The sequence below is a fragment of the Macaca nemestrina genome, chromosome 5 (genome assembly GCF_043159975.1).
Source record: "Macaca nemestrina isolate mMacNem1 chromosome 5, mMacNem.hap1, whole genome shotgun sequence".
Classification (NCBI taxonomy): Eukaryota; Metazoa; Chordata; class Mammalia; order Primates; family Cercopithecidae; genus Macaca; species Macaca nemestrina.
Genome location: NC_092129.1, coordinates 71,839,305 through 71,866,709, shown reverse-complemented (window position 1 = coordinate 71,866,709; position 27,405 = coordinate 71,839,305). Strand labels below are relative to the sequence as shown.

At 35.4% G+C, this 27,405-nt stretch overlaps 1 protein-coding gene across 1 annotated transcript; it reads right to left on the bottom strand.

Moving 5' to 3' along the window:
- Positions 1 to 46: 46 nt before the first annotated feature.
- LOC105489044 (MYC target 1) lies at positions 47 to 24,304 on the bottom strand. The gene is made up of 2 exons (XM_011753655.3): positions 24,103 to 24,304; positions 47 to 3,103 (listed from the first exon to the last, which is right to left on the bottom strand). The coding sequence occupies exons 1-2, from the start codon at positions 24,296 to 24,298 to the stop codon at positions 2,592 to 2,594; spliced, it is 708 nt and encodes a 235-aa protein (XP_011751957.1). The 5' UTR covers positions 24,299 to 24,304; the 3' UTR covers positions 47 to 2,591.
- Positions 24,305 to 27,405: the final 3,101 nt, after the last annotated feature.

Below are 27,405 nucleotides of genomic sequence, written 5' to 3'. Positions count from 1 at the left end.
TACATTTGTGTATGAAAAAGGATTTGTGTCTCAGTCCATTCATTTACAAATAGTCTAGATGAGGTTTAAATACTAAAGTAAAAAGGAGACTTTTCTTATTCAATAACTTTTAATAAGCTCAAATTCTGCAGTATAATTTTTCATCTAATGTGTTTTCCTGATTTAATCTGAATTTTATAATTTCTTGACTCCTTGCTTTTTAGAACAGTGTTGGCTTTATTTCATAAATGAATTTTGAATAAAACTTGACATCAATTTATTTTTATTTCATAATCCACAAAACATTTCAAATTAAAGAAATACAACATTAAAAGTCTCCAGTTTTTGCTTTAATTTCACATTTCATACACTCACAATATTTAGGAAATAGTCATTTTGACTGTCTTATAACTGGGATAAGGGTGCAGCAACAATTCTGCCAGATGGTTAAATGCCCCAGAGGATTTCTGGTCTTCTCTTCCTAATTTGGAAGATATAAAGCAGTTTTTACTCCCAACATAAATTCTTGATAAAAATCATATTCTGTTGATTTTTCATGTTAGACATTAAGGATGACATGTAAGTTTAAAAAAAAAAAAAAAGTAGCCTTGATACCAAGTTAATATTCTCTTGAAATCTTACTTGGCTGCTAAATTTCTTTGTTGAAAACCAACTTATAACAAATTGGTTATCTTGTTAGTCTTTTTCCCTTTTTCTTTTCTTTCTTCCGTTTTCTTCCTGTTCCCTCTTTCCCTCACTCTTTCTTTCTGGCATGTTTAATTAGAGAACATTTTCTATAAGCATTATTGAGAATAATTGTCCTTGAGGAATGATGGGTAATGTAAGCGAAATGAAAATAATAAAGAAAATGCTACATGGAATCTCTTATTCTTGAACCATGTTCAGACACTATTAGCTGTGACCACTGCAATAGGAAATGAAAAAGAGAGCACTTTTTCACCGAAAATCCCAGTGTTCAAAGAAACAAAGAAACGGCCACATAAACTAAATATTCACAATACTGGAAATGAACCACAGGCTTTTTGAGTAATACTCCAGTTAACTCATGTCCTTAAATGAGAAGGGCAGCCACAGACATCTGCCCACTGGAGCTCTCTGGTGCCCACATTTAGGGATGCATCCTTCCTTACAAGGGCAGCCACCTGTGGAAGTGGGTTCTTAAATAACTGTGTGCACCAAAGACCATCTGGCATGGCTTAATCACTGTACAAAGACTCTGCAGAGAAGTTGGAATTGAGATTCGTAGAGAAGCAAACAAGGGATGATGCCTGATGATTAAGAGTCAATCCAGGAAGGAGAATTCTTCATGGGTAACATCTATTTCAATAACAAACTCTCTCCGCAGTGACTCATACTTATTTGTCTGTAAAGTTACAAAAGAAGATCCCCAGAGAAAGTGCTTTCCAAGTTGCTAGATGTAAGTTTAAGAAATAAAATTTTTCCCTTAAGAAAAATGTGAGCTTGGTTTTAAACTTGAGGCTTGTTTTTAGGCCAAATGAATTGGGTTTTTTCCTGTTGCTTTTCTAACAACGTAATGACAACGGTGAAGAAAAGGTAAATCATCATGTTAGTAAATCCAAGGGTTTTGCCTCAAGAAATTAGATAACTATTCTTGGGAAAAACACATAAAAATTTGTCCAGAAAAAATTAGTGTCAAAAATGAAACATCCAACGACACCAAAAGAGTTCAGTTTCCTATGCTTGAGTCCCACACTTTTCATAATGAGTAAAATCAAGGAACTTTAGAATGTCCTATGTTCTGTCATTTCGTGCCCACATATTCCATTAAAAATCCAAGATTGGCCAGACATGGTGGCTCATGCCTATAATTCCAGCAATGTGGGAGGCCGAGGCAGGAGAATCATTTGAGTTTAGGAGTTTGAGACCAGCCTGGGCAACATAGTGAGACTTCATCTTTACTAAAATTCAAGCAAATTTAGCTGGGCATGGTAGTGCACCCCTGTAGTCCCAGCTACTTGGGCACTAAGATGGGAGGATTACTTGAGCCGGGGAGATAGAGGCTGCGGTGAGTCCTGATCATGCCACAGCAAATCCAGCCTGAGCAACAGACCAAGACCCCGTCACAAAAGAAAAAAAAAAAAAAAGAAATCCAAGATTGTAAAATGTCAATATAATTCACTTCTCATTCTAAAGAAAGTAATATCCGAATTCCTTAGAAGATTTCTCTTTAAAGTGACACTGATTTTTTTTTCTCTTTCTAGTCACATTGGAAGTAAATGAGGATTGTAATCCACAAATATCTAAAGTTTTAATTTTAATTAAAATATATATAATGCATCTCAGTGGATTCTTACATTAGAATCACTGTTTTTAATAAGCCTCACATTGAATACAAAATACATAAATATAAAACCCTTGGGAGAAAATATTACATTTTTTGAAACAAAAGGGAAAACATGTGCTCCAAGAAAATACGTTTTACATTGTAATGTCCAACTCGCACAACCATGCTTCAACTTGGAACTCGTTAGTTATTTGGGCCATGCCCTCAAAATTCTGTTTAGCCTCTTTACGATTTCCTTTCAATAAAAGACAAGACAAGAAAGAAACAAAAACCAAAAGCACCCTACTCAGGAATCTGGAAACGCCTTGATGATGGACTCATAGGCAGGTGGGGGCGGTGTTGAAAGGCCCACTCGAAGACTGTTACTGGACCAGTAATCAGGACGGCTCAGACTGTGGGAAGTGCTGATGGTGGGAGAGATACTGGAAGAAGGGAGAGTCACCAGCTGACTCTCAGTTTCCACAGGAAGTGGTGGACATTGCAGAAAGGGATGGAAAGTAGAAGCTCTGAAACTTGATTTTCTTGGAAAGGAATTTGCTTGTTCCAGGGAAGCTTGTCGCTGGAAAGTGAGACTGGCCAGGCTGAGGTTGCTGCGACGTTCACAACCACTGTGGCGGTAAAATCCAGTTCTGTTGAGGCCATGGGAGTAAGAAGACCTAGATCTCCTGCTTGAACTCCACTGTGAGATGGGAGCACTGGCTCTTCTTCTTCGAGACAGACAAATGAACACAGCCCAAATAAATCCTCCAAGTACCAGCCCGATTGCCATGGATACGGTGAAGGACATGATAAGGTCCTCTGAAACAAAGAAAGTAAATTACTAAATCCATTTTTAAATAGGTTTTCAACCAAAAACAAGGGTCAGCATATATGCTGTAATTCATAGAATACTGATTAATTTAAACATACTTTGAATCAGGAAAATAGAAGACGGTGTTAGGTGGATATGAACAAATGAAAGCTGATAATGCTTCCATTCATTCAAGCAGAAAGATACAAAATAACACTTTCAGCTGTGGCATTCCAGGTCACTTAAGCTGTTTTATCATCTTTAAGAAATAAAAGATAAAAGTAGTCTTACTTGATGTCATTAATTTATGGCATTTAGCTCATACATTTTTTATAGAGTTGCAAATGTAGCCCAAAGTTGATTTCCTTTTGAGTTATGGTAGTAACTAATGTGCTGGATTGATAAAGAATTTTGTCAACACTTTAACGTTGCCTTTTCCTCTGTCTGCTTTCATCAATCACATTGATTTCTGCCACCTGCAGTCTTCATGATGCCTCACTTCCTTTGCTCTGTCTGAGATAGGAAGTGCTGGAATAGAACCATCTGGCCAGCTGACTGATTTATGTCATATTTCCTGAACTCCCAGACAGTCACCTGTATCTCTGACTCTTTGATGACTTGACCTGTGCAGACTACTGGGCTCTTTCTTGTTTCCCAGGTTCCAGCTCATGCTTCTATTATGCCCTTGGGATGATGAAATTCCTGTAGCCCGAACCTCCATAGAGTCTCTGCTACACACCAGTATTCTCTAATTCATAGAACTTGTAATTTGTTCAGATTTCCCTTTCTGGGGAGAAAAATGCCTTTTCCTAATGGAAATGCTACCTTATTGTCTCTTGTAAACTAAATACATATTCTCAAATGAAAATGGGTAACTCAGTCTCCTCTTGCCACACCACTTTGTATAGAAAAACTCTGGATATTAGAAGACTCCTCCAGCCTCTTGGTCCCCCATATTTCCCCACCGTGATGTAATCCACAAGTCATGTTGGTTTCTCACTGTACCAAAGCCTGTCATTCTCTCTAAAACTCTGTGATTTTCCACATATTTTTCCTTATATCTGAATTCAATTTTTTAATCTTCTGTCTGGAAAACCCATTCTTCAAGCTCTACTTCAAGTATCACATCTTCAATAAAGACTCTGACATTTCCTAGACAAAAATGAATTGCTGCTAAGTGGAAAGGTAAGCTATCATATCTAATTGCTTATCTAGGTATTCTGTATTGAGAGAGCCATAGCCTGAAAATTAGCTGATGGGTGTTGTGAGACTGGGGAAGAGGGGGAGAAAATAGCCACAGAAGTTTTGCTGTTCTTCGCATCAAGAGATAGTCTATTTCTCTACCCCTTGAATCTTGTGGGCTTCATGACTGGCTTTGATGAGTAGGATGCAATGGAATTGAAGCTATACAAGTTCAAGCCTAAGCTGCAAGAGGCTCAGCTTCCACCCTTCCTGCTCTTGGGACCCCTGCCATTGTCAGCATATAAATAAGGTCAGACTAGCCTGCCAGATGATGAGAGACACATGGCCCAGAAACCCCTACAGCCCTAGCCAAGAGCCTGCTAACCTGGACATATGAATGGCATCATCCTATATAATTCAAATGCTAGTCAACTCACCAAATGATTGTGACACATGAGCAAAGACCAACAGAAAATCCACCAAGCTGACTTCATCTCAAATTACCAATCCACAGGATTGTGAGCTAAGCAAATTATTACTATTTTAAGCAACTATGTTTGGGGGTGGATAGTTACATGGCAAAAGTTCTCTGATACAGGGTTCCAAACTCAGCTCTGTTCGTAATATGTTTTGTGATTTTTAGGGAATTTGTTTAGACCCACTGATTTCATTATATACGTGTGTGTGTGTATATATATATACACACATATATATATACACATATATATGAAGGAGTTAGATTTTATGATTGCCAAAGTTCTTTTTAGCATATTGTTGTAATCTGTGATAATATATAGACTACCTAGAATGCAGAAATAACAAAACAAACTAACGTTAATAACTACAAAGGAATAATCACTGCTGTCTAATTTTAGGATATAGTTCAGTGTCCTTATACCGTATATTGTCATATTTATCTCCTGTGGAAAAGCTATATTTATTGTGTCCTACTTTCACAGTTATCTGTACAAATAGTTATATCGACATTCTCTAAAACAACGGCTTTAGGCAAAGGTCCCAGGCACATTTTTTAGTGTATTATATCACTTAATCCTCAAACATCCCAATAAAGGAAATGCTAGTGTTATTCCCATTTAATAGTTGTGGCTACTGAGAGGTAAGTAGCAAGCCCATAGTCCCACATCTGGTGAAGGTCAAGTGAGGATGTGAGACCAAAGCGTCTTAATTAATAGCTAAATTGTTTATTTATTTTCTAAGCGTAAGGTAAGAAAATATTAATCTAAAATGAAAATAAGCAATACAAAGTTCATAAAAATTTGTCGATTCAATACCAGAGTATCTTGTAACCTGTTATGAACAGAAATACTTGAGAGAATGGTGGTTAAATAATATTGTGGGTTCTACAGATATATTTCCATGAATCAATAGCCTTTAGTGGAGACTTTTAAATATCAACAAGTTTAGCTGTGGACGCACAAAAACGGAGTTTCAGCTAAAACAAAATAAAAAATGTGTTGGACATAAATTCTTCATTTTATAGATATTGAAACGGAAGCTAAGGTTTATGTGGTAGAACTAACACTTGATTTACTGTAATAACTGATTGACAAGTATCACTGGTTAGGGAACTATTAGTTACACTCGTGTGTGATATAAATGAGAAGACAAATACTCAAATGTACAAAGTATATGTCCTTGCTATTGTGTGTAAATGTACGTAACCACTACTAGAGTCTGACTATCTCAGTATATAAGCAGGCATAATAGATAAAATTTAGAAAGAGATATTTCCTTGATTTCAGCAAAATGAAGTTAAAAGCAGAATCTGAAAGGAGAAAATATATTCAGTTAGTCAATGAAAGCATTTAAAGTTTACAAGAGTCCTTACACATGGTCTCTGTGTGTGCCCTTTGAGATTCTCATCTTCTAATAAATCAGATATTCCAAATATAAACGTTATTTATAGTGGAATAATAGCAAACTTTAGATTCAAGAAAAAAATAGAAACTATTTAAATCAATGAAATCAATGAAAAATAATTTCTTGTCTATTATTGTGATTCAGGCCAGGCGCAGTGGCTTATGCCTGTAATCCCAGCACTTTGGGAGGCCGAGGTGAGAGGATCGCTTGAGCCCAGACCAGCCTGGGCGACATAATGGGATCTGTCTCTACAAAAAGTAAAAAATAAATAAATTAAATAAAATACAGCGATTGAGCAAAACAGCAATTAGCAAAAATACAGCAATTAGCAAAAAGAACAAAAATAGATGGAGTAAGAAATACATTTAAATTTCAGATGACTGTTTTATTTCCAAAATATATTATTGTTCTGATGTAAGAAAACTAAGATAATATCCAAACTCTAATGGACAAGTTATTATAGAATATATTGAACCATCACAATCTTCTTAAATGACAAGTTTCAGTTTGGGGAGTAAAAAGATTATTTTTGTGGCACTAAAACTGTAACAATATTTCCATAAAAGGAATTTGACAACAAACCTATTTAAAATGATCATTCTCTGTGGCTTGGTAATACTTTGATTTGATACTGTAAACCTATTGTCTATGCCCAAAATTTGGGGAAATGACTTAAAATATCATCAAATACTGGGTTATATAGATATCCAAAAAGGATTAAAAAATGAATTTAAAATGTACATGAGAATCATAAGAATAACATATACACACAATAATAGGCTATTTAAATTTTGAATGAATATAAAGTAGGATAAGATGGAGGTGCAACAGAAATTATAAAAATTACAAAAAAATTTCTTTTGATATGGATTTAATTTTTGCTCAGTAGAGTTCACGTATCATGAAAATAACTTTTTAATCCACAAAGTCAGTAAAATACACACATTAGAAATTGTATTAGTCTGTTTTCATGCTGCTGATAAAGACATACCTGAGACTGGGCAATTTACAAAAGAAAGTGGTTCAATTGGACTTACATTTCCACATGGCTGGGGAGGCCTCACAATCACGGTGGAAGGCAAGCAGGAGCAAGCCACACCTTGCGGGGATGGCAGCAGACAGAGAGAGCTTGTGCAGGAAAACTCCTCCTTATAATAACCATCAGATCTCGTGAGACTTACTTACTATCACGAGAACAGCACAAGAAATTCCTGCCCCAATGATTCAATTACCTCCCACTGGGTCCCTGCCACAACATGTGGGAATTCAAAATGAGATTTGGGTGGGGACAGAGCCAAACCGTATCAGAAATCATTGCACTAATTCTTATACCTTGCAGAATATTAAAACACATACAAATAATACTGCTGACAGAAGAATTTCTAAGACTTCCTGAGATATGTGGTAAAATGCTTATCTAACTTCTTAAGCTCCCTTAAGTCCAAACAGCAAAGGCAAATGTAGAAATGAAGAAAGGCAATGAGAAAGCGATGCTGAGTCAAACAACAGCAGTGGTCTTTCATACACTTTTTTTTTCATTTAATTATAGTTAATGATTTTTCTGACCTGTGCACACTAGAATTTAGAAACTGTGTGATGAAAGCAGCATCTACTGGTGATACAGCTTTAAATTTTCATATATGTAATTCCATTCTGGCAGACTTTTAGCAATGTATTTTGGGAGCCTTTTTAAAACCTGGTGTAGAAGAAAATATAACTGAAAAAAAAAAAGACATTGGCACAGATATTGCTTTTTAAAAAATGATTTGCCTTCTTACTTCTCAACAATCTTAGGAGAAGAAAAATGAGCCATAATCTTTCTTCTTATAATTGCAATATAATGCAACTTATAAGACCAAATGGTTACTTTTAAAAATGTAACTTTCCTTTTGAAAGCAGAAGGAAAAAACTCTAACATTGGTAAGGTATGCCATATAAATTAAATATATGTCATCCTAATTTGTAATATGTACCTACAAAACTAGCAAGTAGATGGCACATAACAAGCCCTCAATGAACACTGCTAATAGTTGTGTAATTTACTCAAGTCATTTGACCCTTCTTGGCCTAATAATAACAGCCACGTTCGTGTCTTTCAGTTTTAATATTGTAATATTGAGTATGATTTTTAGTAAATATAATCAATACTTCAAATGCCTTCCACTGGTATTAAAATTTAGTAGAGGTCACCATCTAGTGGCTTGAGTTGAATCATTCCAACTCTGAAAGTGATTTGATCAGTGACAGCAGAATGAAACATTGTTTAAAACATTCAGACACCCTTTGCAGTTGTAAGAATGGTAAGTTCAACGTTCACCAAAGCAGGCCATGAAGTCCTTCGTATTGTAGAGTGTACAGGAGAATGGTTCAGGAAATAGAATGACTTTTGACAAGAAGGATTTTTAGAGACAGTAATATTTAGAGCCTAGAAATTTGATTGATTATAATAATGTAAACAGCCAAGGAGTATTTTCCATTGTATCTCATCTGCCAGAACATCTTATTGGGTCTGTTTTCACAAACAAACAAAAAAAAAATCCAGAATTCAACTTCTCACTACCCAGTCTGTGACTTCACTGATCCAAGTGGCCACATTCCCACATCTGTGACATGGACTATGGTCTTCCTGCTTCTGTCCTTGCCATATCCTCACACCCCAAAAATATGCTCAATACAGTAGTCAGAGAACATTTTAAAATGTAAGTCAAATCATATCACTCTTCTGTTCTAAATCCTCCACTTTTCCCAGAGGAAAAACAAATGCCTAAGAATGTCCTAAAAGTCCCTACTTGACAGGCTCCCAATTATCTGAGCCCATCTCCTCTACTCTTCCTCTGGGTCACTCGCTCTGTCTGCACTTCCCTCCTCACTATTCCCTAAGTAAATCAGATGGGCTGGCTCCTGCTTAGGGCCCATCACTGGTTGTAATCTACTCCTAAAATTATTTCCTCAGCTATCTGTATGGTTAATTTCAGGTCTGTTGCTCATATGTAACTTTCTCATTGAGGCCTACCCTGGCTGCTCTACCTAAAATGACACCCTGTCCCACCTCTGAAGCCTAAATGGAACTCTTGTTTTTCTTTTTTCCTTTCTGGTTAATGGAAAATAAATTCATTAATTTATACTCTTTAAGAAAATGTGAATGAGATGCATAAGCATTATGAGCTGGAAATGTCATTATATTTGAAAGATAGGAGGATAACATATATCTGGAATGCTTTAAAAAGCTTCATGGGGCCGGGCGCGGTGGCTCAAGCCTGTAATCCCAGCACTTTGGGAGGCCGAGACGGGCGGATCACGAGGTCAGGAGATCGAGACCATCCTGGTTAACACGGTGAAACCCCGTCTCTACTAAAAAATACAAAAAACTAGCCGGGCGAGGTGGCGGGCGCCTGTAGTCCCAGCTACTCGGGAGGCTGAGGCAGGAGAATGGCGTGAACCCGGGAGGCGGAGCTTGCAGTGAGCTGAGATCCGGCCACTGCACTCCAGCCTGGGTGACAGAGCGAGACTCCGTCTCAAAAAAAAAAAAAAAAAAAAAAAAAAAAAAAAAAAAAAAAAAAAAGCTTCATGGAAAAAATAAATTGTAGATGCCTTTTTGTGAATGGTAGTGGTCAAATAAACAAAAGCCTTGGAGACTTGAAAGTAGTTTTGATCAAAAGCATAAAGCACAAGCCATATTCTGAATATAATTAGTTAACAGTATTGCTAGAGGAGAGGGTAAATTCAAAAGGATCAAGGTAGCACACCGCTTTCTGTATATGATAGACTAACATGTATCAAGCCACTGAGAGCAAGCATACAATAGAGAATAAAATATTTTCTTAAATTTGTTTGAAGCCATCAGAGACTTATCCAAACCATTAAATCGAAGGAGCAAATTCCAGGAGAAAAGAAAATCTCTCTCCACAATAATCTGTAAAGAGAAACAAAAATATCTGAGTAGAATGCTGTGCACTATCAGTAAGCTTAGAAAACATAAGTTGGTGTTCAGGGGCTGCCCAGGAAATTGGACCCTAGGAAACATCCCAGACTCTGGAATCAGGTGCCCTAGGATCTACTCCCTAAGATTAATGGTAAACAGGTAAAAGACCAGACCTCACAAAGATAAAAATATAGATCAATCCCAAGTTGGACTGAGGTGATCTTTCCCTAACTAACTGTCAGAAGGCAAGTTTTACATATAAATAAAATAGAAAGTTATATATTTAAATAAATTTATATATACCTAGTAATAAATTACAAGTCATCCTAAGAGGCAAGACAAAGTAAACAAAAACTAAGAGAACAAATACAAAATTGAAAAATATCTGTAAGTTATGAAGATATTTGAATTATCAGACAAAATATTAAAATAACTGTTGATTAATATGTTTAAAAAATTAACAAGAAAAAATTTTCAGCAGAGATTGAGGATCTTATAGATAATAAAATATCTAATGAAAATTATAAAATATTTTAACTGAATTCTGATAAAATTGTGAAATATCAAAACATGTGAGATGTGCCTAAAGCCACATTCATAAGAAAATTTATAGCTTTATAGGTATATATTTTAAAATAAGAAAGCCTAAAAAAATCAGTTATTTTGGTTTCCACATTAAGAAGCTAACAAAGGATCACTAGCTGACACATAAGTAAAGTAGCATACAGTAAATAAGAGAAAGCAGAACTTAATGAAACAGGCAAAAAAAAAGAAAAAAGAAAAAATGGAGATTATCAAAGACAGATACGAAAAAATCTAACAAAAATTAATAAAATACTAGTTGGAATGACAAGGATGGAAAGAGGAGAGAAAGAGAAACGGGAAAAGAGCGGGCAGGAGCAAGAGAAAGAGACTGAGAGAAGAAGAGAAAATCACCAATATCAAGAGTAAGAAACATTAGAACAGATTATACAGGCAATAAAAACATCAAGCTAGGATTCCAAATCAGCTTTTATGAACTGACCCTTTCAAGTAATAATGACTATAAACATTGAAAACAACACACACAAAAAAAATTCTACCTAAGGGCCTTAAGAATGACCAAATGCTTGCAGCTACTAGAGAGGAATTGACACCTGGAAGAAAAGAACACCAAGTATTAGTCAAGCTCCACTTTTCAAACCTTTTAACCTGAGGGCAACTTCCAATCTGGGACAGGTAGTGATCATTGAAAACCTGCACTGTTTCTGATCTTAAGAAACAAAGGACAGAGATTATGGAAATAAGAGCTGCTAAGAATGTGAGAAGGAAATCCTGGAGAAGAGAAAGCCAGAGAGGAGAATCCCCAGATTTTACTTATAAACATTTCACATATCTTTGGTTGATTCCTGAATCACACATATACGGGACATATTCCAAACAGCACTAGAGAAAAATAAAATAAAATAAAGTAATATTTAAGCTGCTGCCCAAGGGACAGGCTTTACAGGTTTCTGTAGTTGTAGTTCCACAGAGTTATTTGCCTGTGAAAATAAACTAGGGGGAAAAACATACATCACAACACTCTTCAGAGTAATACAGCAGAATCCATTCAAAATGTTCAAGATACAATATGAAATTACTTGGCACATGAAGAAACAGGAAAATGTGACCCATTCTTAAGAGAAAAAAAAGTCAACAAAAACAAACTTTAAGATGACCCAGATATAATTAGCAGACAAAAATTTTTAAGCAACTCATATGTCCATGTTCAATGATTTCAAGTAAAACACTCACAATGAATAAAATGATAGGAAATTTCAGCAAAGAGATGGAAACTATAAGAAATAACAAAATGGATATTCTAAAACTAAAAAAAATTGAGAACTGAAAAAAATTTATATGATGAGCTTAACAGTGAAATTAAAGTGAGAGAGAAAAGAATCAGCCAACTTAAAAGTGTATTAATAGAACTTATCCAATTTGAAAAATGGAGAAAAATACTGGGGGGAAAAAGCAAGCCTCTAGGACTTGTAGAACCGTATAAAAATATTTAACAGATGTGCAATTATAATCCCCAAAATAGAGGAAAGGGTGAGTGGAGCTAAAAAAATTTTGAATAAATGAGGCTGAAATTTTTCAAAATTAGTGAAACAAATTAATCTACAAATCAAGAGTCTCAGTAACATCAAGCAGAATATATATAAAGAACTATGCACATCATAGTCAAACAGCTGAAGATCAAAGGTTAACAAAACAAACTTGAACACAGCCAAATTACAAATAATAATAATAACACTACATTCATAAAAGACAATTATTTGAATAACTACTTGCTTTTAATAAAACACAATGATATTTTAAAGTGATTTTAATAAAAGCTGTCAACTCAGAATTTTATATCCAGCAAAAGTATCCCTTAAGTATAATAGTGAAATAAATACTCTTTCAGGTGAAACAGAATTCAAACTAATCACCAGCACACCTACACTAAAACATGTGCTGAAGAAAATCCTTAGTCTGGGGAAACTGAAAACTGGGATCTTTAAGAAGAAATTGAGACCATCATAAATAGTATCAGAGTAAATATAGAAGATTCTTTCCCTCAATTTCTTTAAAATTCATTTTTCTAGTTAGAGCAAAAATTAAAATATTTTCATATGGAATATATAGTTTATATAGATTTAATATGTAATAATTATAAAGAATTGGGACAGGATATAAATAAATCTATTAGCTTGATTGATTGATTTAGTTTTTAAGAGATTTTAGAGGCAGGGACTTACTATGTCACCCAGGCTGGTACCAAAGTTTTTTGCTCAAATGACCCTCCCAACTTAGTCTCCAAGTAACTGAGACTACAGGCACACACCAATGCACCCAGCTATTAGATTGTTTTTTATATTGAAAATCTTATGTATTCTAAAATACAACTACAAATTATATTAAGCAAGATTGCAGAATTTAAGATTTATATATAAAAATATGTTTATATACTAGCAGCAAACTACTGGAAAGTGTAATTACACCATTACAATAGCATCATTAGCATAACATACCTAGGAATCTTTTTTCACAAAATGTATGTAATATATCTGCACCACAAATATTGAAATACTACTGAAAGAAATTAAAGGTCTAAAAAGTGGAGCGATATACTATATTTGTGAATTACAAGCCTCAATATTATTAAGATGCCAACTGCCCTTATATATAAATAAATTTATATAAATAAATCAACTAAAATTCCGATAAACAGGCTTTTTGTATTATTTTACAAATGACACTAAGTTATATATGATGACAATACAAAGGAACAATAAAAACAAAGCTGGAAGCATCACACCACTTGATTTTAAAATATACTACAAAGCTATAATAGTCAAAACAGCATGGCACTGGCATTTACATAGACATTTAGATTAATGAAACATAATAGGGAGGAAGCCCAGTAATAAATCCATGCATTTGTGACAATTGATATTTGACAACAATATCAAAAATGCTCAAAGGGGAAATTATTGCCTCTTCAATAAAAGGTAATGGGAAAACTGTATATCCACATGCAGAAGAATAAAATTGAACCCTTATCTCATACATATAGAAAAATCAACTCAAAATGGGTTAAAGATACAAACCTAAGACCAGAAACCCAAAAAACTACTAGGGGACAACATAGGGAAAAAGCTTTATATTGATCTGGGCAATTATATTTTTGCATATGACAGCACAGGAAAAAAGCAAAAACAGACAAGTAGAATTGTGTCAAACTACAAAGATTCTGCACAGTAAAGGAAACAACAGAGAGAAGAGACACCTACAGAATGAGAGAAAATATTTGCAAACCATATATCTGATAAGAAGCTAATATCTAAAGTATATAAGAAGCTCACACAACACAAAAGCAAGAAAACAAATAATCTGTTTAAAAAATGAGCAAGGACCTGAATAGACATCTCTCAAAAGAAGCCCCACAAATGACCAACAGTTAGATAAAAAAATGCTCAACATAACTACTCATCAGGGAAATGCAAATCAAAGCCACAATGGAATATCACCTCACATGTGCCAAAATGCCTATTATCAAAAAGACAAAAAATAATGAGTGTTGGTGAGGATATGGAGAAAAGCAAACTGTACACTGTTGATGAAAATGTAAATTGATGCAGTCATTGTGGAAAATAGTATGAAGGTTCCTCAAAAATTAAAAATAGAACTACCATAGAATTCAGTAATCCCTCCAGGTGTACATTAAAAGGAAATGAGATCAGAATCTCTAAGAGATATCTACACTTCCATGTTCATTGCAGCATTGTCACAATAACCAAAATACATAATCGATCTAAGTGTCCATCATCAGATGAATGGATAAAGAAAATATAGTGACATAGATATGCATATGCGCACGCACACACACACACACACATATATGGTTTCTATAATGGAATGTTATATTTCAGATGTTCTTAGACTTAGGATGAGGTTGTATTTAGATAAATCCATCGTACATTGAAAATACCGTAAGTTGAAAATGCATTTAATACCCCTAACTTACCAAATTTCATAGCTTGGCTTAACCTACCTTAAATATGCACAGAATACTTGAAATAGCCTAAAATTAGGCAAAATCATCAAACAAAATCCAGCTTTATAATAATAAAAGGTAAAATTTTTAACTTTAAACAAATTTTTATTACATAAAAGTTGTCACGTAATTGGATATTTCTCTACTTTGTACACGATTGTTCTCACTCTCCACAGAAAGGCTGCTTAACTTCTCATCTGGTGGTGGCAAGCACCAAAATCCTTATTTTAACAGAATAGTAGTAAAAATACCTCAGTGATTTAAGTTGAAAGCAGTACATTGGTACATGGGTCTTATACCCAGCATCAGGAATATACAAATGTCTTTTTATTCGAAAATACAAAATAAATTTTCTGTAATCATGAACAATGATGGCAGTAAACCATTATATATTTTGTCAACTAAACCAGTAACTGATGGTTACAGTGATTTCTTAAACATCAGTCAGCCGTTCCTTCATTTTCTCCGACTGACTTCTCTGAAGTTACTGGTGAGGAACACTGCCTTGGGCTTCCTGTCATAGTTCATTAATAAAGGTAAAGCACTATCCTAGGAGTTAGAACATGCTACCTCTCATACCACCTCCCATTCCATCCATTGCACCCATTCCAGGGTCCTTCTCTTCTTTAGGAATTTCTGTGACTACAACTTCTACTGTAGTTAACAGAGAGAGCACACCAGCAGCATCCGATAAAGCAGCTCTCACAATCTTTGTTGGGTCAATACTTGCTTTTTCCACCATATTCACAAAATCTCTGACTATAGCATCGTAACTAACTTCTGAGGAACTTTGCATAATTTTCGCAACTATCAAAGATCTTTCAACACTTGCATTCTTAGCAATGGTCATTGCTGGAATTTTGAGTGTTCTTTCAATAATTTCTATACCAATTTTTTTATCTTAATTAGCTGGAGTCAATGAGTCCAAGGCTGGAATGCCCCAAAGCAGGGGAAATTTTTATAATAATAATAAAAAATAAAATTAATAAACATTAAAGATCAAAATTCAAAATTCAAATTACAATTTCTACTGAATGCGTGTCACTTTCATATCATCATAAAGTCAAAAAATTGTAAGTTGGGTCAGGCGCGGTGGCTCAAGCCTGTAATCCCAGCACTTTGGGAGGCCGAGACGGGCGGATCACGAGGTCAGGAGATCCAGACCATCCTGGCTAACACGGTGAAACCCCATCTCTACAAAAAAAATACAAAAAACTAGCCGGGCGAGGTGGTGGGCGTCTGTAGTCCCAGCTACTCGGGAGGCTGAGGCAGGAGAATGGTGTAAACCCAGGAGGCCGAGCTTGCAGTGAGCTGAGATCCGACCACTGCACTCCAGCCTGGGCAACAGCGCAAGACTCCGTCTCAAAAAAAAAAAAAAAAAAAATTGTAAGTTGAACTATCATAAGTCAGGGACCATGTGTATATAACAAGGGAATGTTATTATTCAGCATTTAAAAAAAACCTGTCATTTTCAGCAACCTAGATGAACCTGGAGGACATTATGCTAAGTGAAATAAACCAGGCACAGAAGGACAAATACAGCCAGCCTCCAGCTTACCATGGTTGGATTTGGGATTTTTTGACTACGATGGTGCAAAAGCCATATGCATTCAGTAGAAACTGTACTTCCAGTACCCATATGACCATTTTGTTTTTCATTTTCAGTAGTGTTCAACGAACTACATGAGTTATTCAATACTTTTTAATAAAATAGGTTTGGTGTTAGATGATTTTGCTCAACTGTAGGCTAATGTAAGTATTTTGAGCACATTTAAGTTAGGCTATGCTAAGCTATGATGTTCAGTAGTTTAACTCTAGTAAATACAGTTTTAACCTGATATTCTCAACTGACAATGAGTTTGTCTGGATATAACCCCATCATAAGTGGACGAGCATCTGTACTGCATGATTGCACTTATTTGTGGAATGCAGAAAAGATGAAGTTATAAAAGCAGAGAAGAGAACTATGATTGCCAGTGATTTGGGGGTGAGGAAAAAAGGGAGATGCTGAGCAAAAAAATGCAGTTTCAGTTGTGCAGGAGTTTGGAGCCCTAACATAAAACATAGTGTCTGTTATTACGAAATTATTTCTTATACTTGAAATTGGCCAAAAAAGTAAATCTTAGATGTTCTTACCACCACAATAAAGCTAACTACCTGAGGTGATAGTTGTGTTAATTAGCTTGATTGTGGTAATCATTTTACAACATATATGTATATCAAAATATGTTGTATACCTTAAATATATTGTTTTTATTTGCCAATTATACCTCAATAAAGCCTGGGAGTGAGAAAATACAAAAGGTCCAGAAAAGCCAAAGTAATCTTGAAAGAGAAAAACAGTTAATAATGTATTGTATAGTTTTATTTATTTATTTATTTATTTTTTGAGACGGAGTCTTGCTCTGTCTCCCAGGCTGGAGTGCAGTGGCCGGATCTCAGCTCACTGCAAGCTCCGCCTCCCGGGTTTACGCCATTCTCCTGCCTCAGCCTCCCGAGTAGCTGGGACTACAGGCGCCCGCCACCTCACCCGGCTAGTTTTTTGTATTTTTAGTAGAGACGGGGTTTCACCGTGTTAGCCAGGATGGTCTCGATCTCCTGACTTCGTGATCCGCCCGTCTCGGCCTCCCAAAGTGCTGGGATTACAGGCTTGAGCCACCGCGCCCGGCCCTTGTATTGTATAGTTTTAAATAGCTAGAAGATATTTTGAATGTTCTAGCACAAGGAAATAATAAATGTTTGCAGTGAAGGAAGTACTGATTATCCTATACTTGTTTTGATGTTTCACTCTGTACCCCATAAGTATGTACAATTATTATGTGATAAAAATTGTTTAAAAAAATAAAAAGAGAACAAAGTTGGAAGATTTATGTAACTTCAAGACTTACTATAAAAGTCAACAAATGAAAATGAAACAGAATGGAGATCTCAGCAATAGGTTTACACTTATATGACCATTTGATTTTCAACAAAGGTGCCAAAGGACTTGAATAGAGAAAGTCTTGGCTGGACACAGTGGCTCAGGCCTGTAACTCCAGCACTTTGGGAGGCCAAGGTGGGCAGATCACTTGAGCCCAGGAGTTTGAGACCAGTCTGGGCAACATGGCAAAGCCTTGTCTCTACAAATACAAAAAGACAAAAATTAGCCTGTTGAGGTGGCATACACCTGTAGTCCCAGCTATGTGGGAGGCTGAGATGGGAGGATCACTTGAGCCCAGGAAGTTGAACCTGCAGACAGAGTGAGACCCTGTCTCAAAAATAAAATAAGATAAAATAAAATAATAAAATAAAATACAGAAAAAATATTTTCAAGAAATTGTGCAGAAAAAGCTGGATATCAATATGAAAACAATCCCTCAATTTCTACACTATATGCAAATATTTAATTTGAAGTGGACAATTATGGATCCTAAATATGAAAGCTAAAATTTTAAAGTCGTAAAGCCTTTAGATTGGGAGGGGGCATTTGGAAACTTTTTGGGCTAGTGATTACGTATCTTGATTGGGCTTTGGGTTACTCAAGCGTGTGTGTCAAAATTCAACAAATGTTCTGTTATGATTTGTACACTTCATTTTTATTCACCTTATATGTTTCATTGTATGTAAATTTGACTTTAAAAGGAAAAGAGTTGTAAAATATAATTGAATTCCTGTTAATGATATGCATACTAAAGTAATTGGGGGAACTGTATTGATGTCTTCAGTTTACTTTGAAATATATTGACTAATAAGATGAAAGAGAAAATGACTTTTATAAAAATGTTACAGATAGAATTCAGATGGTAAGGTATATGGGGGTTCACTGTAGAATTCTTCTAATGTTTACGTATATTTGAACATTTTCATAATAAAAGGTTGAAAAACTAATGAGAATGGCATAAACAACATTTAAGCAATATATTTTGAAATTTAATTCAAATGGTCAAATTCCTGGAAAATACAAACTCCTTTAACTAACAGAATTGATAGAAAATCTAAGTAATCCCGGTAATCCCAATGAGATCACTTGGACACAGGAAGGGGAACATCACACACTGGGTCCTGTTGGGGGGAGGGGGGAGGGGAGAGGGACAGCATTAGGAGATATGCCTAATGTAAATAACGAGTTAATGGGTGCAGCACACCAACATGGCTCATGTATACATATGTAACAAACGTGCACATTGTGCACATGTACCCTATAACTTAAAGTATAATAAATAAATTAAAATTTAAATTTAAAAAAAAGAAAATCTGAGTAGTTCACCATTGTTAAATAAATGGAATGTGCCATTTGAAACCCTCCAACTGAAAATACTACATATAGTTACAATAGTGAATTTTCCCAAGCACTTAAACAATAAACAATGCCATCTTATACAAACTTTTCCAAGTAATAGAAAAGTAGGGAACATGTCCCAATCTGTTTTACAAGGCTTGCATAACACTGATACCTGACAAAGCTGTCAGAGAAAGGACAATTACAGGCCACTTTCTCTCATGAATTTAGATGCAGAAGTTTGAGGTCAGGGATGTATTAAAAAGTCCAGTCTCATGGGCTCCATCTCACATCTATTGAATCATAATCTCTGAGCATGGAGTCCAGTGAGAGATGAGTTTTCATAATTCTAAGTAATTCTGATATAGTTTAAAGACAAGCATTTGTAAATGTTTTTCAAACTTTCTAGGAACTGAGATAAGGGAACTAATGAATAGACTATTAATATGCAACATAGACGTTTCTTTTTAAAATACAAATTGAAAAAATGAATTTGTGAAATAGTATTTGTTTCCAAATTTTGGGGAGATATAGTGGAAATTCTTGGGACATATGCCCAGCCCATAAACCTGTTCCCCTCTCAACTTCTTTGGGAACATCCTATGCCCATCTGCTGGGGTGCCCCTAAGAGCCGTATTTTTCTACAGGCCAAAGAACAGTATTTTCCACTAGTAGCCAGGGATCCCCGCTCTTGACAGCACTCGATCCCTAACAAATCAGTTCACAACCCTGCATCTCATCAATTACTTTAGAGAGTATTAAGTCTGTTAGCAAGGATGCACAGAAGAAAGAAAAGTCAATGCTTCACATTTAAATTACTAAATAATTTTTAAAACATATAGAATAAATAATAGCTTGAAAGTCAACATTTTTACTGCAATAGTTGGATATTTTGAAATAGAAAAGAGCACTTTGAGTTGTTTTGTTTGGTTCAGTTTCTAAATGCTAAGAGCCTAAAGGACTTAAGAACATAACTTTTGATCATAAACAGTATAGGAAAGAATAAACCATGGCCTATGAGTCCATTTCCATGCATCTAAAGAGGAGGAGCTTTGGAGAAGCAAAGAGAAGAGCTGTATAGAATATGACCTGTAAGGGTTTTGGAGAAGCGAAGCATCACTCTCCATCCCTCCCTGTGATGAGCTACAGATTGATTAGGGAATCCCAGAGAAACTGGTACTCATTTTCAGCTTCCTGGGGAAGACGGCAAGCCGCTCTGAGAAACCCTGGGTGTCTAAAGGGCAGATAAGGAAGTGAGGTAGGGAGTGGGGGACATGGTGTTACTGCATCCAGGCCAAGGGCACCTGATGTAGCCCAACCTCCTAAGGAAGGCTCCTGCAGTTCTAGGGTTATGGGACAAAATTGAAAATTGTTCTGTGCCATTGAGACAGATGGAGAAGTACCTGAATAAGGGCCAGTAGACCAGAGGGATATACAGAAAGGAAAAGCCGTGCTGTTAGCTAACATTACACAGATCATGTGAGCCAGATTTTATAGTAGGAGATTTCAGCAGTGAAAATCAGAGAAAGGGTAATGTCTCAAAAGCTGATGAGAAATACATGTCAGTAGATGTCAGCAGAGGCCAGAACTTGATCAAGCACCAAAGGTCCCCTCTCTCCAATACACAGAATATAACCCCTCCACCCATCCACACCCCCTCTCAAACCTTAAAGAAAATTCCCAGAGGGAGGAATATGGAGAGATTATAAATCACTGGATTGCAAGTGATCAGGTTAAATTAAATCAAACTTTTACGCTGACATTCAAAATCTTGCAGAAATCTGCCTCCAACCTGCCTTACCAACTATGTCCCTGAAACAACCACACACAGACTCTCTAGTCAAGCTGTTCTTTCCTCCACAAACTTGCCTGGGTGTTTTTACTTCTCCATATTTACTGATGACATTTTTCCTGAGCTCCCCAAACCTCTTGAAATGCCTTATTTACGTCACTGACTCCTAACACATTGCCTAATACGGTCAGCGAATGCTTCTGAGTGAACTAATGAACTGAATGAGAATGAGATGACGAGCGAAAGAAATGAATGACTAGAATGTCCTTCTTAGAATTATCTCCCTGTCTGAAATTTATCTTTCTAGGTAGAGATAGCACCTCATTTTTTTTTTTTTTTTTTTGAGAGAGAGTTAGGGCTGATTTCTGCCACATATTGTGCTAACTCATATTATCAACCATTGCTATTTTATCATGTGTCATCTTGTGTTATTCCACAACTATATAGGTTTGTATGTGCATATGTATAGATGCATAATCACCTCCAACAGCGTAATCCTTTTGAGGCAAACGTTGTACTTTTGGTGAGAACTGAATTAAGTGAATAAATGCAAACTCCTGCAACCGTATCTTCCCCCAACGTTTCATAATGCTAGCCATAAGGAAAAAAATGCAAAGTAAGACAGTGAAACAACCAAAACTACATCTTCTACAGGACTCTCAAGTACTAAGAGAATAACTGAGTTCAGTATTTGTCTCCTATTGCCTTAGAGGAGGACACGGCAAATTTTAACGGGCCATGTTTCCTGCAGCTTTTATGGGAATGTTTATAGAGAAAGGAAGTGCATTAAAGAAAGCAAAAATAGAGAGTGGAAGGTGATAGTCTGCATCTGTGTGGTCACTTTCAGGCCAACTTTGTTGCCAACCCTTGCACTTAAATGCTTGCACAGCTTTAGGAAGTTTTAGTGGGTGATAGCTATGAAAATGCAAGCTATTGTTTTTGGTAATAACCCGATATTACTATCCCATCATTTAGCGCTCATTAAAGTAAACCAGAAAAGTCCTATCGAGAAAACAACTTTTTATGTAGCTTAAAGTGCTACGTCTGAGCGATTTATATGGTCAATGTACAAGTTTTCCTTTTCTAAGCTATTTTTCTTTATTTTCCAAATTCAATGTCCCAAGCAGATGACTGATTTGGGAAGCAACAGCAATGCATTTCACTGCATTGTACAAGATTCTCAAAATAATATTTTTGAGGAGTCAGTGGTCAAAATAGACATCAGTTTGGATACAAAAAAGCAATGGAAATTTAAAAGATTGACGTTTCTATTTCAGGAAATGTACATAGTTTATGTGTTTATACTTTTGTTCACATTTTATACTTTATATTTTTACCCCAGAAACAATAGTACAATCTCTTATATATTTTCCTAAAATCATCAAACATTATATCTGCTCTCCATATTTCCATTCGCTTTGCTAATGTTTATCAATGTAACACTCCCCTTTCTGGTTTTCATTATTTTCATTACAGTCACATAACAAGAGAAAGGAAAAACTAGTATTTGTCTTTGAAATAATAGGTTTTAATTCCCTCTTAAACACAGATTTCTATATTAAAAATATCTAAATTTTTAGAATCAATAGGTGGACTCCAACTAAACATTCTCTTATTAATATCCAGTTTATTTTAATGATTATTAACCATGTTTTAGTCAGTGAATAATGATTTGTTGTTTTAAATAAACCTGAAATTTAATTTTGAATGGCTTGAAAAAAATAGATTGACTTCTACATATTAATTTTTGCCAAAAAAAGCTACTTTACTTTTGAATAATTTATACAGATAACATTTTTATAATGATGAATTTGATTTAGACAGACTGTAGGTCTTTTTCAGTGTGTATTTAGCACTTATCTTCTCTAGAAGTGAGGACAGCAAATAATATTTTAACAAGCATATAATCAGACATCCACAATTCAAAGACTTCTGTCTAGTGCTAGCTATCTAAAATAACCTATTACCAAAGCCTTTCTTTACAACGTACTAGAATAATCTATTTTCTTCTTAATTTTGTTACATAAATTTATTAGGAGCTCACCAATATCTTTCGTTTTCAGGCTTCCAGCAAACATAAATGTAGGTGAGAAAAAAAGAATGAGTTAGTTCTTTTTTTTTCTTATGCTGAATTTTTAGTATCTTTTAAAACCAATAAATATTTGTCCCCACATTTTTCATCTAAGAAAGTACATAGGTTAAAGGACTGGAGTGAATTCTTTTCATGCAGATTTCTGTCATGGTAGACATACAGATTGCTGGGAAAAGTCGCCACTACTGCCCACTGTCTATGTGAAAGTTCCCAAAACCCCGCCTTGAATCACAGCAGAAAGTCTGCGTCGTTCACTGAGAGGATTAAAAACTTGTTCTGGGCATATAAACAGATCTGTTCATATATACTATTTTCTTCATTAAGGTGTTTTTCTGAATTTAATTTAAATTGCCTCCTTTAATATAAAAATATCCCTGAACCCAAGAGTACAGTCAACTTCCCATGTGAGCCCTTCTTCTTTGTACCTCTAAGCCTGGAGCAACTGAGTTTTGACCTCAGTACAGTCCCACTGTCAACATCAGGGAACACTGGACTGTTAGCTGTGGCTGGACTCAGACAAAAATACTCCAAAAAATACTTCTGTATTGTTCTTTTCCCCCACCCCCGTAATAGGCTTCCACTGAATGTTACACGTGATGTTATTTCCACTTAATCTTTTCTACTAAAGTTTTCTCAAATTTCATATTTTTCCATATTTTATTTGTTATACTCTAAAGTCATTCATTTATTTTACCTGTGTTATCGCACTTTAAATTCACTCATTTAAGTACAGATGTAATTAGGATTCACTTTGGAAATTAAAGCATATAACATTCACAACATAGGTGAAAATAGTCTCTACGGAAAATCTTGATTTCATAAAATAAAATATATAATCTACAACCTTCAAACAAATGAAAGTTAATTTTTCCCACACAATCTATATGCCATATTCTAAGCAGGAATTACCTCCACCTTATGTTTTTTATTTTTATCCTCATTATTTCCTAATTTTATTTTGTAACACCAGCCAAAATCTGTACTTAACACCTAGATTCTTCTTGAATATCTTCATAGAACACTATAAAGACATATAAATACATTTCTATATATTTCTATAGAGAAATACATTTCTATATATTTCTATAGAGAAATACATTTCTATATATAAATATATTTTTATATATTTCTATATATAAATATATTTCTGCTAATAAACGTATGAAATAAATTTCTGTTAATAAACATATGAAAACTTTAAATAATCACTTTATAGTAAACAAAATGTCTCAGAGATGTTCAATGTTTTAATAAATCACGCGGTGCATTTCTCACATCCTAATTTTAAATTTTAAACAGTAAAAGAAATACCTTACCCCAAAAGTTTCCTGGCCATGGACTCCCTAAACTTGTTGTGTTATTAGCCATAATATCCACAAGAAATAGAAGAAAGAGAAGAAAAAGAGAAAGAAAAATCAGTATGTCGAAAAAAAGCAGTTCGATTCTATGTCTTTGTAGTACAGCAAGAGAAAAATAATTTTTACACAACCCCTCATATACTTGTGTTGGCATAAAAGGAAATAAGTGTATCATGTTTCCTGCTTTTATACTCAAATTAGCAACTGTTTTTCTTATCTTGGAATTCCACATGGTTCCTGAGACACAAAACAATGTCCTTTTCATCATTTCCTCAGCTAAGTTCCTAAGTTCTCTCCTCTCAGCCACCTCCAAAACTGCTTTTAGGATAACAGGGGTGTGTGTGTGTGTGTGTGTGTGTGTGTGTGTGTGTGTGTGTGTGTGTTTTCTCATCCCATACTGACATAGAAAGGAAGACTCCAAACTCTCAGCTACAGCACCTTGAATTAAATGTATACAGAATTGAGAAATAGACCACGTTCCAATGCGTGAAAGCTAGATTTATATAGTAAATTTGGGGGAAGAACTACTCAAAACTCAGATACTTACTGAATTCTTTGTTGTTGTTGTTGTTGTTGTTGTTGTTGTTGTTTTTGAGACTTAGTCTCGCCACTGTCGCCCAGGCTAGATGGAGTACAGTGGCATGATCTCGGCTCACTGTAACCTCCGCCTCCCGGGTTCGAGTGATTCTCCTGCCTCAGCCTCCGGAGCAGCTGGGATTACAGGCGTCCACCACCACAACCCGCTAATTTTTTTTAATTTTTACTAGAGATGGAGTTTCACCATGTTGGCCAGGCTGGTCACGAATTAGGCATGACCTCAAGTGATCCACCTGCCTTGGGCTCCCAAAGTGCTGGGATTACAGGCATGCGCCACTGCGCCAGGCCACCAAATTCTTGACATGTCTGTTTCTCTATTTGGTATACAAATTTTGAAAGTTATTTCTTTAATTCATTTCCTAAATATCTAAGTGTAATTTATATACAATTTGTGTTACTCTTTACTTAGTATTTAGTATGAAAAAACAGTTTCTACATTGAAGAAATATATTTAAAATCAAGGAGGGAAACCATAAATGCAAAATTTTTCATTACAAAGTTTGTTAAGTGCTATAGCAAGGGGTGTAGAATGTGAACTGCTATGGCAAAGGGTACAATGGTCTCAGGAATTTGTTTTTCATAGAGAAGTTTGAGAGCTGATATAGGAAAGAGTTACATGAAACATTTTGAGAGACACAGGTTAGTTTAAATTTCAAGAGTCTTTCCGCAAGCTTTGCTTGTTTAGACTGGATCCTCTGAGGACTGTGAGCCACTGGAAATTGTGAATAACAGTGTCAAATTGCACCTAATAACTGCGCTAAACTGCATTCCACGATCTGGCTTCATCAATCTTTGAGTATCTCTAGCCTGAACTCTTGTATATATCTTGCACTAATCATATTCTAACTTAATAGTCGTTAGAATATGACTTAGTGCAAAGTAGTATTCCTCTTTGTGAAGTCTGTAATATATTCCCACGTAGTTCTAAGAAAACAACAAAAAAAAGACAGTTATAATAATTTTTGCAGTCCTGCTTCTTCCAAAATGGGGTTGTTTCTGATCAGTCTCATTTTTTTGTGAATTTAAGTATAAATGTATTAGAAATTAAAATATAAATCATCTAAGATAATTATAAAACGTCATAGAAAATTTAGAGAATTCACTGAGCAAATATATTCACCTCTGTAATATTCTTGCTAAAGTTTATTTTCAAATAATCCAGTAAATAAAAACTCCTACTATTACTTAACAGACAAAAAGGGCTTACATTTCAACAGTTGTCTTTACCTTTCAATATTGTTGACAAAGTTCATAAAAATAGAAAATTAAAAGAACATGTTATTTCTGAAAGAAATGTAATCTGGATGAAAGTATATTGAACTACTAACCACTTTACTGTTCTAAAAGCATCGAGTATGATTCTTAATTACTAAATGTATTTTTAAATACACATTTTGCATTATTAAAGACTACCTGATTGCAATAAATCCTAATTTCAAAGGTGTATATAATTTCCCAAACACTGCATAGATTGCATTTTCCTTAAAATAAACCAAAATGAGTGGAATGGGGTAACTGACATTGTCTCAACTGCCTTCTGTGCAGAAACAGAGCTCATTCCATTTCAGGGCTGGGATACAGGCTGACACTTCCTTTCATTGTTCTATGTTTAACTATGTAGATTTTCTCCCAGTAGGTTTTCATTTTTGCAGATGGCCAGAACCCAGTCAAAACTCTAAAGAAAATGTGTTTCTTAAATCAGTTTATGACCTAGGAATAACTTGCCTGTGGGTAGCACTGGCTCTTGTCCATGTACGTAGTTTGCTTGGTAAGGATTCGTACCTTTCTCTGGCACAGATCCATCTAAGTGAATGTTGGTGTCTATGTGATTTTTGAGTCCCATGACTTGTCATGCCATAACAGGAAATTGATTTTTATCTTCACAAAACTGTTAGGTTTGCTTTTCTACTGCTCATTATTTCACAACCTGGCTCTTTAGGTCTGGGTTCTTCAGTGGTCATAAAATACATTGAGAAGTTTGTTCTTGCCTCAGATATTCACAGGACTTCCTCACTCTCCTCATTCAGGTCTCTGGTCAGAAGTCACCTCTTCAACAGGCACTCTCTAACCACCTGTCTAAAGCGTTCCCACTTGAACCATGCTCTGTCTCCTGACCCTAGGTTGTTTATCACTCTCTGACATGATGCTATATATGTGTCTTAGTCTGTTCCAGCTGCTGTAACAAAATATCCTAAACTGGGTGGCTTTAAAACAACAGAAGTTTATTTCTCACAATTCTAGAGGCTGGGAAGTTTAAGATCAAGGGGTTGGCAGGTCGGTGTCTGTTGAGGGCTCACTGTCTCGTTGACAGTCATCTTCTCGCTGTAACCCCACACTGTACAAGGAGTGAAGGGTCACTTTCAGCCTCTTTTATAAGGACACTAATCCTATTCATGAGGGCTGGATAACTAATCACTCCCAAAGGTCCTACCTCCTCCTACCATCACCTTGGTGTGGAGGATTTCAACATACTAATTTTGGGGGAACATAAACATTCAGGGTATGTAAAAATGCTTTGCTTTTCTGGTTGTGTTTTGTCTCTTCCACCAGAAATAAGTTTCATGAGGGTAGGAGCTTTATTGATTTTGTTCACCAACTGAAATCCAGTGGCTAAAATAGTGCCTGGCTCGCAATAGGCTCTTCATAAATATTTATTAAATGGGG